The sequence below is a fragment of the Vipera berus genome, assembly GCF_964194415.1.
Source record: "Vipera berus genome assembly, chromosome: 4".
Lineage (NCBI taxonomy): Eukaryota > Metazoa > Chordata > Lepidosauria > Squamata > Viperidae > Vipera > Vipera berus.
In genome coordinates, this window is record NC_138206.1 from 7,946,400 (window position 1) to 7,960,753 (window position 14,354).

Here is a 14,354-nt window from a genome sequence, read left to right on the forward strand (position 1 = left end):
TGAGTTTTCTGAAGCCAGTAAGGTAAAAGGTAAAGGTTCCCCCGCACATGCGTGCTAGTCGTTTCCGACTCTAGGGGCCGGTGCTCATCTCCGTTTCAAAGCCAAAGAGCCAGCGCTTGTCCGAGGACGTCTCCGTGGTCATGTGGCCGGCACGACTGGACGCCAAAGGCGCACAGAACGCTGTTACCTTCCCACCGTAGTGGTCCCTATTTTTCTACTTGCATTTTTTACGTGATTTCAAACTGCTAGGTTGGCAGAAGCTGGGACGAGTAACAGGCGCTCACTCTGTTACGCGGCACTCGGGATTCGACCCGCCAAACTGCCGACCTTCTGATCGACAGGCTCAGCGTCCTAACCCACTGAGCCACCGCGTCCCTTTCTGAAGCCAGTAGAGAAGTTCAAACCAACCGTCCCAAACCTTTCCTGCTCTGCAGACTGGCAGTGTCAGGGACAGGGTGGGGGGAGGCGAGGGGATGGTTTTGCACGTGCGCCTCTTGTGCAAATGCGGCTGTGTGCATGTGTATGCTCGCCCACTGTTTGCACGGACCGCTTCCCAACAGTACTGGGCCACGGACCTAGAGATTGGGGGACCTCTAGTTTAAAAGTTTGGCAGGAGATTGCTTACATCTACACTTAAGTTCTCCTAATGGTAGGCTCAAAGCGGCCTTTGTATTTCCTGGCTTCTGACTGGCTAAAGAACAGCAGAAATGATGAAGGTTCAATTCTGCAAGCCTCAAACAAACAAACAAACAAGAAGGCCGCATCTCATGACAGGGAGAAGATAAAAGAGGCTGTTGAGCGCAGAAAATTGCTCTTCAGCAATGTAATCTAAATCATGGTCTTTAGAATTGTGCTGGATTCTTGATCCTGGGGTCACAAAAGCACCAGATTGTCCATCAAATAAATGCTCAAGCCCTCCATAGATAAATGAGGCCATAGCAGCTCTCTTTTTCCTTCTTACACGGAACAGTTATTTAAAATACATTAAATTTTGCCTGCAGCCTAACGACGACCTTTTCCAGCACGCTGGACCCCAAGATTAAAAGCAACAAGCGGGGGGGGGGGAGAGCAGCCTGGCTCCCTCACAATGCTCTTTGCAAAATATCACCACACCACACCGGAGGGGATAAGATTGATAGCCCTTCGGCCCTTAGATGCCAGAAAGAAGAATTTACAAAATTAAAGGGTAATTAAATTGTCATCAGAGTCTGGCTCCTGTGAGGTATTGTTAGCCTCACGAAAGAACAAGCCCCTCCAGCTTTGACTGCAAACCAGAAAAGGGCATTTAAGATGTCATTTGTCTAAAGGCTGGGCACCTGCTAAAATTTAGGGGAGGGCGGGTGCCGAAGGAAATCTCCAAGGTCAGAAAGATTCTGACCTTTTTCATCCTGCTCTGCCTGCCTCTCTCAACTTTGTGTCTTCAGACAGGGCTGTATGATGAGGGGATCAAGGGAGAGGTAAAAACAGGTGGGGCTATGGAGCACGGTGGCTGAAGTGGTTGGAACGCTGGGAAGGAGGTTAGCAAGCCCATGTTCCAGGAGCCGGCATGGGGTGGACAAGAAGCAACGGATGGAAACTACTCAAGGAGAGAAGCAACCTAGAACTAAGGAGAAACTTCCTGACAGTTAGAACAACTAACCAGTGGAACAACTTGCCTCCAGAAGTGGTGAATGCTCCAACAATGGAAGTTTTTAAGAAGAGACTGGCCAGCCATTTGTCTGAAATGGTATAGGGTTTCCTGCCTGAGCAGGGGTTTGGAATAGATGACCTCCAAGGTCCCTTCCAACTTCTTCTTCTCCTTCTTCTTCTTCTTCTTCTTCTTCTTCTTCTTCTTCTTCTTCTTCTTCTTCTTCTTCTTCTTCTTCTTCTTCTTCTTCTTCTTCTTCTTCTTCCTCTTCCTCTTCCTCTTCTTCTTCTTCTTCTTCTTCTTCTTCTTCTTCTTCTTCTTCTTCTTCTTCTTCTTCTTCTTATTATTATTATTATTATTATTATTATTATTATTATTATTATTATTATTATTATTATTATTATTACTCCAGCTCCTGCTGGGAACAGGAAAGGACCCCCCCAACTGGGTGTCCCCAGGCCAACGGTGAGGTTACCCGCTAATCCTTTCAACCTGGAAGCATCTCGGTGCTTCTGACTTGAGTGCGTGCGGGTGAGGCTATGATCTCATGGTTCGGGCAGGATTGGACCATAACAAAGAGTTGATTTCATCTCATGGTTGTAGCCACCGTCTTGATTTCTTTCTTTTTTTTTAACCTCCTCCCGTGGATACTCCTACCTTCAGATGCGTTCAGCTCATTCTAGACTGAAGGGCAACAAACTAGAGGAGGTTGCTCCATACTAACAGGATAACAGACTTGGAAGGGATCTTGGAGGTCTTCTACTCCAACCCCCTGACCATTTTAGATAAATGGTTGTCCAATCTCTTCTGAAAAGCCTCCAGTATTGGAGCACCCATAACTTCTGGAGGCAGGCTTTCCCACTGATTTACTTTTTTACGGTTTACTTTTCAACAGCATTCTCTATTACATTAAATCAGGATCTTATTCCTGATTCTTTGGGGCGCCACTGTTCTACCTAGAAGACCAAGTATAGTTATTTAGGATGGGTGGCATTTAGCAACCAAAACTGGACAGCCAGAGTGGTTTACAGTTTGAAAGCACTTTATATCTTATTTAAAGGGGTGGACAACTATGGCCCCTTTATTACAACCGGTGGACTCCCAGAATTCCTTGAGCCATCATAAGGATCTGCTTTATCATGCGAAGATGCCTTTTGTTGATATATGGGCATATGTAACCTGATAGAAGTACTTATGTATTATTTATTTGTAAACCACCACCCCCTTTGATTATTTTTACAAATCACTCAAGGTGGCGAACATATCCCTCCTCTTAGGTTTCCCCACAATAACAACCTAGTGAGATGGGTTGGGCTGAGAGAGAGGGATTGGCCCAGGGTCACCCAGTCAACTCAAAAGTCCACTGATGATGTTACCTAGTTTAGATAATGAAACGTCTGCAAGAACACAACCAAGCTCAGAGAGCACCAAGGACGCCTCATCTGTCTGTCCGTCTGTCCATCTGTCTATCTCCATCTACCAATCCATCCATCCATCCATCCATCCATCCATCCATCCATCCATCCATGGAAATACCTCTCTCTCTGTGTGTGTCTGTGTGTGTGTGTGTGTGTGTGTATGTGTGTGTGTGTTTTGGTTCTAAACGAAAAATCCACATGAAGAAGGCAGGAGAATAAACTCCTTTGAAAATTATTTGGTGGTTGCCCACCAAATTAGCAAGTTTTATTTGCTGATGCTCGATTTTTCTACCCGACTATTATGAACAATGCCTGCCACAACAATGTAAAAAAAAACATTTTCTTTTGCCATTTTATGAAATAGCTTTTTTTCAATTGGTTAAACAATGCATTAATTACATACTATCGAAAGAGATTATCTTAGCCTTAAGTTGTATAGGGGATGCATCCTTTCCCACCTACTTATATACCCATTAGATCCTTTCTCTGGCCAACCCAAACTTTTGGGAAAGAACAAGAAGCTTCAATGACAATAATTTCACGCCTATAGCAATGATCCCAACAAAATATACGAGACCAATACATGATAGAATTGTTCCAATATTTGAGGGGCTCCTACAGAAACGACGGGGGGTGGGGTGGGGTATCAAGCTGTTTTCCAGATACCAAGGGCAGGATAAGAAACAATGGTTGGAAACTAACCAAGGACAGAAGCAACCAAGGTGGATGTGGTCACCTCCATGTTGCTTGTGGGGAGGGACACCTGTGGGGGTGGGCAGGGTTGGGGGAGATCCAGGGGGTCTCTGGCAGGTGGGACGGTAGGCAGGAGACTCATCCTGTGGGGTGAGGCGAGGCAGGGTGGGGTTGCCATTGCCATGGGGCAAGGCAAGGGCTGGGGCAGCTGCTGCCTGACACCATCGGCCCCCACAAAGAGAGGCCAGTGAGCACATGGGGGCCAATGGTATCCGTCAGTAGCCACAGCCTGCCGGCCCCTCGACAGGCGCACTCTGGGGCTCCGCAGCCCGTCGCCAGCAGTTCAAAGATGGATGGTCGGCCAACAGCTGAGGAGGTGATGCAGTGGGTCATGCCTGGGAAAAGGAGACCATGCAAGGCCAGGAGGGACGGGATGGGGGGTGAGGGAAACCAGCCTTGCCGGGATACATCCGGCCATGTGGGATCTCGGCAAATTAGCAGGAGGCTGGTTGAAGAGGGACAGTTGCCACCTCCGGGGCTTGTTAAGGGGGCCCACAGAGAGGTCTCTGAGTGCCGCCTCTGGCACCCATGCCATAGGTTCACCACCACTGGTATAGGGTCTCCTGCTTAAGCAGGGAGTTGGACTAGATGACCTCTGAGGTTCCTTCCAACTCTATTATTCTGTGTTGTTAGCTGCGAAGTCGTGTCCGACCCATTGCGACCCTATGGACAACATTCCTCCAGGCCTTCCTGTCCTCTACCATCTTCTGGAGTCCATTTAAGCTCATGCATACTGCTTCAGTTACTCCATCCAGCCACCTCATTCTCTGTCGTCCCCTTCTTCTATTGCCCTCGATCTTTCCAAGCATGAGGCTCTTCTCCAGTGAGTCCTTCCTTCTCATTAGGTGGCCAAAGTATTTGAGTTTTAGCTTCAGGATCTGGCCTTCTAAAGAGCAGTCAGGATTGATCTCCTCTAGGACTGACCGGTTTGATCGCCTTGCAGTCCAAGGGACTCGCAGGAGTCTTCTCCAGCACCATAGTTCAAAGGCCTCAATTCTTTGGCGCTCAGCCTTTCTTATGGTCCAACTTTCACTGCCATACATTGCAACTGGGAAGACCATAGCCTTGACTATACGCACTTTTGTTGACAGGGTGATGTCTCTGCTTTTTAGTGTGCTGTCTAGATTTGCCATGGCTTTCCTCCCAAGGAGCAAGCGTCTTTTAATTTCTTGGCTACAGTCCCCATCTGCAGTGATCTTGGAGCCCAGGAAAATAAAATCTGTCACTACCTCCATTTCTTCCCCATCTATTTGCCAGGAATTGAGAGGGCCGGATGCCATGATCTTGGTTTTCTTAATGTCAAGTTTCAACTTATTATTATTCTAGGTTCCATGTAAAAAGGTAAAGGTAAAGGTTCCCCCGCACATGCGTGCTAGTCGTTTCCGACTCTAGGGGCCGGTGCTCATCTCCGTTTCAAAGCCGAAGAGCCAGCGCTTGTCCTAGGATGTCTCCGTGGTCATGTGGCCGGCATGACTAGACGCCAAAGGCACACTGAACGCTGTTACCTCCCCACCGTAGTGGTCCCTATTTTTCTACTTTTTTTCTATTTTTCCATGTACTAAATACCTAATACTATGTATTGCTGACCTTCAGCAGAAAGATGTAGGCTTGGGAACGGTAACCTGGTCAAAATCTCTGCGATACGCATCTCGAAAATAAATACTGTTTTTTTTTCTCGTTTGAAAAAACCCAAACACGAATGGAACTTTTGTAGAGGTCATAAAGAGGTTGTCACGAGTTATGGTTAGGTTTTAAGAATGCTCTGAGGTATTTCCTGAATTCTTTTATAACAGTAGCATGCTCCCTCTAACACCGTCCTTGAATGCCAGAGAAAAACTGGCAAGCAGGGAAAGACTTAGAGCTCTTTGTAACTTCAAGAAGGCAGGTCAAAATAAAGGGCAGCAGATCTACTTCTCCAACCCGTTTTTCCAGCTCAATTATGATTATTTTTTTTCCCCTGTCTCCAGCCTTCCCCGGGTTAGGTTAGCAAAGCAATGATACAGTTTGCATATCAGTTCTACTCAGGGCCTTTTTTGTCATAGAATGCCCAGAATGGAGTTCCGGCACCTTTTTTGGATGGAACCTTGTAGGGTAGGCAAGGCGGGTTGTATGACGTGTGTGAGTTCCGGCACCTTTTTCTTTTACAAAAAAAAGCACTGGTTCTACTTATAAATGCAGATTAGAGTTAATCGTTACCGCTTCTAGCACTGATGATGTGAGCAACAGTGGCGAATATCTGTAACTCAGGCGTAAGGTGAGGAGCAAAGTTCGTTCTCCAAGCTCGTGGGTTGGTTTCTGAACGTTTCATTACCAGGCTAGGCAACATCTTCAGCGGAGGTTAGGAGATGTCAGTTCAGTTTTCAGTAGGTCTTGTGATGGTGAGGTCCCGTCAGGTGAGGGCCCCGTCAGGTGAGGGTCTTGTGATGGGTCTTGGTCTTGTGAGGGGTCCCAAGACCCATCCCAAGACCAATCACAAGACCTTCACCTGATGGGACCCTTACCTGACATGACCTCACCTGTCATGGTTCCAACAGATGAAACTCTTCAAAGAACTTCGAGGCATTGTTTACCTTGAAGAATCTTTATTTGAGTAGCATAGCATCCGCACTAAGACAATCGAAGTAAAAAACAGAGTTCCCCTCCCCTGAGCACATAGTATCAAAGCACAATTCCCCTCCTTCAGTTAACAGTCATAAATCACATTCCCCAATTAATTTGAAACATGGGCTTCCCCTCCAGCTCACCAGCCCAATTCTTTATCATCTCTTATTTCAATAACCTTGGTTCTCACACTAGGTTCAGTATTGTTATGTCTAGCTAGACTCTCATGCACATTCCTCCCTGCTCCCCAGCATCATCTGACTCTAGAAGCAAAAAGAACAAAATGGTTGCATCTCCATTTGTTGTCAATGCCAAAACATCTGATGTTAGCAGTGTTGACAACCATCACAAGACCTACTGACCACACAAAGCACTTATAAACAGAAGAGCACGGACAATGACATCTCCTAAACTCCACTGAAGATGTTACCTAGCCTGGTAATGAAATGTTCGGAAACCAATCCACAGGCTCGAAGAACGAACCTTCACCCTCACTGATGATGTTACCTATCAATCAGAATAGAGCTGGAAGGGACCTTGAAGGTCATCTAGTCCAACCCCCTGCTCAAGCAGGAGTCCCTATATCATTTCAGACAAGTGACTGTCCAGTCTCTTCTTAAAAACCTCCAGTGATGGAGCACCCACGATTTCTGGGGGGTAAGCTGTTCCACTGGTTAATTGTCCTCACTGTTAGGAAGTTTCTCCTTTAATTCCAGGTTGCTTCTCTCTTTGGTCAGTTTCCATCCATTGTTTCTTGTCCTGCCTTCTGGTGCTTTGAAAAATAAATTGACCCCCTCCTCTTTGTGGCAGCCCCTCAAATACTGGATATCCTCCCTGGTCCTTCTTTTCTCTAAATTGGTCGTACCTCATTGCTGCAACTATTCTTCATATGTTCTAGTCTCCAGACCTTTAATCATATTAGTTGCTCTTCTTTGCATTTTTTCCTCCCCAAAGTCTCAATGTCAGAATCCATTTATATCCCATTCATAAATGTATGTCTAAAATATTATACCCCTCCCTGGATTCTGCCATTTTCCCGAGGGGAGAAGAGAAGATGTTTATTCAGCCTGCCTGTAGGCTGTCTTCAAAGAGCAGGGAAAACCTTTTGAACTGAGGACAGCAAAGGGAGGGAAGGGAGAAGGAGATCTGGTTTGTATCTCCATTTGAATCTGAAAAGGAAGGAGGCAATAGACATAAAGGCACGGGAAGATCCCTCTTTCCCACAAAAGGGTTTGACACCTAAGTTTAATTGATGTGGGTCTGACCAAATGGGAAGGGGGTTGAACCGGGAACTCTTTATAAAGTATCAAAGTGTAACACAATGCCAGATCCTGTCTTGTATTTCCACAACCGATCAGGTCCTAGTAAAAACTCCTTTTGGACAAGACCTGGCTCCAAGAGTTCTTTATTTTCCTAAGATGTGGATTGGGGTGGGTCCTGACACTCAACATCTTTTGGGGTGACCAAATCTGGGTGACCATGAAATGTCTGCAAAAAGCAACCAAGCTCAGACAGCCATCCAGGACCCCACAGATATTAAAACACGATGAATAACCGTGTGGTGTCCCTTCAAATGCCAGGGCCGTAAAAATAAAGGATGGGGGTGGGGGGGCAGGATATGACACGAGTGATCTCCAGCCTTGGAGACTAGACCACAGGGTATGATCAAGGCAGCAAGAATCTCAGGAGGAGTTTTAATGCAAGGATTACAGTAAAGATTAGGGTAAGGCCGAGAATCTGAATGACTTCTCAGTGTTATCTTTTTTATTAATCAAAGTTTGGAATCTCTACTTTCTGGGACTTGCAAGCAGCTACTGTTTATGAGATAAGCTACTAACAAAGTACACCTTAGACAAAGTCCGGCTCAAAAATAGTGACTGTTAGAGGGACTTTGGAGTCCTAGTGGACGATCACTTAAACATGAGCCAGCAGTGTGCGACAGCAGCCAAAAAAGCTAATACAATCCTGGGTTGTATAAACAGAGGCATAGAGTCAAGATTACGCGAAGTATTAGTACTGCTTTATAAAGCCCTAGTGAGACCACACCTGGAATACTGCAGCCAATTTTGGTCATCATACTACAAAAAAGATGTTGAGGCTTTGGAAAACATTCAGAGAAGAGCAACTAAAATGATAAAAGGCCTGGAGACTAAAACATATGAAGAACGGCTGCAGGACTTGGGTTTGGCTAGTCTAAAGGTAAGAAGGACTAGGGGTGACATGATAGCAGTATTCCAGTATTTGAGGGGCTGCCACAAAGAAGAGGGTGTCAAACTGTTCTCCAAAGCACCAGAGGAAAGGACGAGAAACAATGGTTGGAAACTAACGAAAGAGAGAAGCAACCTGGAATTAAGGAGAAACTTCCTAACAGTGAGGACAATTATCCAGTGGAATAGCTTGCCTCCAGAAATTGTGGGTGCTCCATCACTGGAGATTTTAAAGAAGAGACTAGATAGTTACTTGTCTGAAATGATATAGGGTCTCCTGCTTGAGCAGAGTGTTGGACTAGAAGACCTCCAAGGTCCCTTCCAGCTATATTCAGATTATTATTATCTTCTCAGATCAGTACAGGTACTGCTCACCCTTACGACTGTAATGGAGTCTGCCCATTAAGGTCACAATTCTTTACAGTTATAAAACGGATCGGTAATGTTACCAACCCAATTTTACAACCTTTTTCACAGCGCTTGTTAAGCAAACATAGTGGGTTGTAAAGCACTTGCTTTACAGTAGTTGAAAATAAATTGGAAGTAAATGCTGGGTTTGGGGCAAAGCTGTTGTAAATTGGAGTCAGATGACTTCAAACCCCTGCACATGGCCATAAATACAGCCAATTTGCCAAGCGCCCAAAGTTCAGTCATGTGACTGTGAGTGTGGGGGCCTGAGCATCGGAACTACAAATGGTTGTAAGTCAAGGACGATCTGATTGTTTCTGTCTAGATTTCTTCCTGTTTCTTTTTCAGCGTTCTTAACAATGCCAGATGACAATGTTGTAACTAGGTTGCCCATGAACACATTATTCTGTCCAGATGCAGCTGACCCACTGTTGTTTTGTGTGATACACACGCACGCACGCACACACACACACACACACACACAAAGCCAAAACAACTCAAGGAATTTCATCTTTTCAGAGCAGAATTTGGAAAGGTGAACGGATTGGTTGGCTGAGCTGACTGTTCGGATTCTTGTCTCAAAAGCACAAATCTTATTTATTAAAACTTTAATGTGTGTTTCAGTGTGTGTGTGTGTGTGTGTGTGTGTGTGTGTGTGTGTGCCTGTGTGTGTGTGTGTGTGTGTGTTTGCACAAGAGAACTGTGCAATAGCAACTGAGGTGTTGAGGAGCAGTTCCATGATTTGATAGTAAAGGTTTAATTATTTTACAATATGGCTTTCTTCATTGAAAAAAACCCAAACACCCTTCCGTGCTTTCACTCTTAATAAAACTTTTTTTTCCCCCCTCGTATTTCTTGAGTGTATGATAAATTCTCACTTTCTTTCCTGGCCTATTTTAAAATACCTGTAATTAAAAGAGTCGAGTGAACCAACAGTTAGATTCATGTGTCTACATACCCCTTTGGCATCGATCACACCCGGCTTGGAATTAAACTTCACTGTTTTTAAACGTGCTTTCTCTTTCCTTTCCACCCTGGAGAGAAAGAGGGGAAAAAAGAAGAAGAAAGGAAAATGGAAATAGGTATGAAATCCATTATTAGCATTATAGCTGTGTTCATAATTATTAAATATACTATTTTTTTCCATTACAGGTAGTCTTCAACTTAAAATTCATTTAGGGACCGTTTGAAATCACAACGGCATTTTAAAAAAGTGACTTGTAGCTTTTTATTTCCACACTTACGACCGTTATGGCATCCCTGTGGTCACGTGATCAAAATTCAGATGCTTGGCAACTGGCATGTACTTATGACAGTTGCACTGTCCCAGGGTCATCTAATCACCATGTTATCCTCCCAGCAAAGTCAATGGGAGAAGCCAGATTTACTTACCGGCTGCACGACTTACTTAACAGCCGAAGTGATTTGCCTAACAATTGTGGCAAAACTCACTTAACAGCTGTCTTGCTTAGCAACGGAGGTTTTGGGCTCAGTTCCAATTGTAAGTCAAGGACTACCTTGACTTACTATTTCTCTTGGTTACATCATTTATATTAAACTTCCCAGAGAAACGAAAATGCAAATGCTAGGTAACATATAATCAGGGGAAAAAAAATTAAATAGTCAACAATGCCACAGAGATTAAAACCTTCCCCCCAAAATTTTAGAAAAATATTGTTGAAATAGATTCATCAGTACAAGTAGTTCTCGAGTTACGACCACAAAGTTTCTGTTGTTAAGTGAAGCATTTGTTAAGTGAGTTTTGCCCCATTTTACAACCTTTCTTGCCACAGTCGTTAAGTGAATCGCTGCAGTTGTGAAGTTAGTAACACCGTTGTTAAGTGAATCTGGCTTCCCCATTGACTTTGCTTGGCAGAAGGTCGTAAAAGGGGATCACGTGAGCTGGGGACCCTGCAACCGTCATAAATACGAGTCAGTTGCCAAGTGCCTGAATTTTGATCAACTGACCTTGGGGAAGCTGCAATGGTCGTAAGTGTGAAAAATGGTCATAGGTCACTTTTTTCAGTGCTGTTGTAACTCCAAATGGTCACTAAATGAACTGTTGTAAGTTGAGGACTACCTGTATTCAACCAACGGGGAATGTTTTATATATATGTTCGATATTTTGTTTTAATCACACTTTTTTCTTTTTTTTTAAGTTGCTCTTTTTTTCCCCCTGCCCTTCATTTTGGATTTTGTACTACTTTGGAAATAAATTTACAAAATATAAAAATATGTATAAAAATAAAAGGTAAAGATAAGAGAGTTAGTCAACCAGTGGTCCCACTTATTTAATGGCTGGGAATCACACACATTTTGTCAGACCTGTTACCACTTAAGCCTCTAAATCAGGGGTGTCAAACTGCCGGCCCGCGGGCTAGATGCGTCATGCGGAAGCCATGCCTACCCCATTGCCGGCAATGGCAAAACCGTCCCGATACATTGCGCGACGTCATGTGACATTGCGAGTTTGACAGGTCTGCTCTAAATAGAAACAATCCTTGGCTCCAATTCTTGAAAAAGGTATACCGTATTTTTCGGACCATAAGACGCACTTTTTTTCCCCAAAAGTGGGGGGGAAAACGAGGGTGCGTCTTATGGTCCGAAGGTGATCCGTATGGCCAGCCCCAACCTCCGCAAGTGGAAAGCAAGGGAGATTGTCAGGAGCACGAATCGACACGTGCTGAGAAACGCCGATCTCACGCTCCTGCACTCTCCCTCGCTCGGTTTCAGCTTCCCTTGCTACAAGAGAAAGCAGGCTGAAACGGAGCGAGGGAGATTGCCAGGAATGCAAATCAGCTGATCTCGCGCTGCTTCAATCTGCCTCGTTTCAGCCTGCTTTCTCTTGTAGCAAGGGAAGCTGAAACCGAGCGAGGGAGTTTGCAGGAGCGCGAGATCGGCTGATTCGCATTTCTGGCAATCTCCCTCACTCCGTTTCAGCTTGCTTTCTGCAAGAGAAAGCCGGGCTGCAGGGCCGCCTCCGCGGGTACTGCTCTAATGCAGAGAGGGAAGGACAAAGAGGGAGGGAAGGAAGGAAGGAAGGAAGGAAGGAAGGAAGGAAGGAAGGAAGGAAGGAAGGAAGGGACAATGGGAGAGGGAGGGAGAGAAAGAGAGAGAGAGAGAAAGAGAGGGAGAGAGAGAGAAGGAGAAAGAATTTTTTTTCTTGTTTTCCTGCTCTAAAAACTGGGTGCGTCTTATGGTCCGGTGCGTCTTATGGTCCGAAAAATGCGGTAATTTTATTAGAACTCAAGTGCATTGCAGTAGTGCAGAGCTAGAAAGGAGAATCGTGCGCCCAAATCCCCAAGTTCAACTTTTCCCTCCCTTAACTGCCTCCCATCGCTGATCCCACCATGACTAATCAGGTTGAAGCAAGATGTTTTCAGAACGGTTGCGTCACGCCAAGCGTAGGTTGGTATGCAACCGCCGCCTTCTCCTCCCAGCTGGGTGACTTTGAAGCAGCATCTCAGGGAGATACAGCAGTTACTTTCGCTTTCCCCCAAGTATTTCTCCCCCCCCTCCCCAGACTTCATGGCAGACTGTCACCACTTGATAGCAAAACGCAACACAAGTAAGGTGGCAGCTGACAGATCTAGAATTCAAAATAGGTAGGAGATATCTCACAAGTGACTAAGAAAGCAAAGTTTTTAGATCTACCATTGTAAGAGTAAGCCCACAACAGATTCACCACGCAGCAAAGATAGATATACTTCAGGAGAAACACAATTTCCAAAGATTACATAAGGAGGAGTTATTTTTGACTACGGGAACAAGTGTGAAAACTACACAAGTTAATTATTGTGGAACAAAATGCCTTGGAGAACATTATCTTCAAGAAGAAATAAAATATATACTTCTGTTTCAAAAGTGCCCGTTTTTAACATTGCCAGCTGCAGCACACACCAAGCTCATGTTACTATAGTTACAGCTGAACTTTGGAATAAATCTTCCCCCCCTGTAACCCCCACCCCTCTGAGAAAGCAGCATGCACACAAAGAAATGCAGCTTTCATATCCAGGGGGTGATCTTTGAACCATACAAAACTCTCAATTTTAAGAAGATGAAGGTCCATGTAGGAAAAGATGCAAGGGAAAAGACGTTGAAAGGGCACGAAAATTTGGAAGTCCTAAATGGAGAAAGGAAACGCTGCATATTCTGGGGCAAAGATAATTAGGTCAAAGCTAAATTCAGTCTTTTAATGATTATTACACGCTCATATTGAGTTGCCTTGTCTTTCTCTCTCTCTCTAGCCTTGCGACATGACTCACTTTTACGATCAATTTCTGCTCTCAGTAGAAAACCTTCTTCAGATTAGAATCACACCACAATGAGACTTGCCTGTTTGTGGTTTAAGTTGTACGGCATGATTTGTGATTTAGTCTATTGCCTGAATAGGGTTAAACTTCTGGGTTGTGAGTGTAGGATAGGGTGCCGAATGAATTAATTGGCTTTTCTGGATTTTAGTTCAATTTGTTATGCCGGGATATTTGGGAATAAACTAACCCCCCTGGTCAGCCACTTTAGGCATTCTGTATCCCTCCCTCCCTCCCTCCCTCTCCTTCCTTCCTTCCTTCCTTCCTTCCTTCCTTCCTTCCTTCCTTCCTTCCTTCCTTCCTTCCTTCCTTCCTTCCTTCCTTCCTTCCTTCCTTCCTTCTCTTCTCTCTTTCTCTCTCTATGAAATAGAGGCAGAAAGGAGTAAGGATGGTAATGTGGTGGATTCGGTTTTTTTGTGTGTGACTCTGATTGTGATTCAGTGTAGGCTTGCATCTACACAGCCGGGTTGCTGCCAGACCGACAAACATTTTTGCACTAGAGACCACTTGTTTGACCACTGTTTTGTGTGCTGTGAGATAAATGGGTTGATCATCAGTTATTTCAGTGTGGCAATTGGCCAGTCAGACACGTCAACCAGCTGCAGCTTTTTATTTTTACCCAGGGTAGCACAAGAGCTATAACACTAGTCCTCAACTTATGACCAGTTGCTTAGCGACTGTTCAGAGTTATGACTGACCCTCTATAAATGTTCTGGCAAATAATAAACTAGAGCACGAAAGAACGTGGAATTGTTTGATATTTTTTTCCCCCATGACCTTTTCTGTCCCCAACAGCATTTCCCAGTTCATTTTCTCAAGGATGCACCCAGTTCAATGGCCATCGGAGGACAAAGAATCCTTTGCAAAATTATTTTGCCTGTTTAAAGATATTTAGCCTAAATTGCCAGTTCATTCAGTTTGGCGCTTGCATGCCTTATCTTTGGTGCATCGCAGGTGGTAAACTAGCTTATACTAGCAGACTAGCAATGTGCGGATTGCAGGTTCCTGTGGGCTCCTCCACTGGTCTTGC

General features: G+C 44.8%; 1 protein-coding gene across 7 annotated transcripts in view; it reads right to left on the reverse strand.

The window, feature by feature from the left end:
• Positions 1 to 14,354, reverse strand: part of DLG2 (discs large MAGUK scaffold protein 2) — a gene marked incomplete at both ends in the record, with an annotated part of 1,167,883 nt that overhangs the window by 44,157 nt on the left and 1,109,372 nt on the right. For all 7 annotated transcript variants that reach the window (XM_081327813.1, XM_081327819.1, XM_081327818.1 and 4 more), the window contains one exon: positions 9,973 to 10,048. In XM_081327813.1, the coding sequence (XP_081183939.1) occupies positions 9,973 to 10,048 (76 nt within the window). The remainder of the gene's footprint in view (positions 1 to 9,972; positions 10,049 to 14,354) is intronic.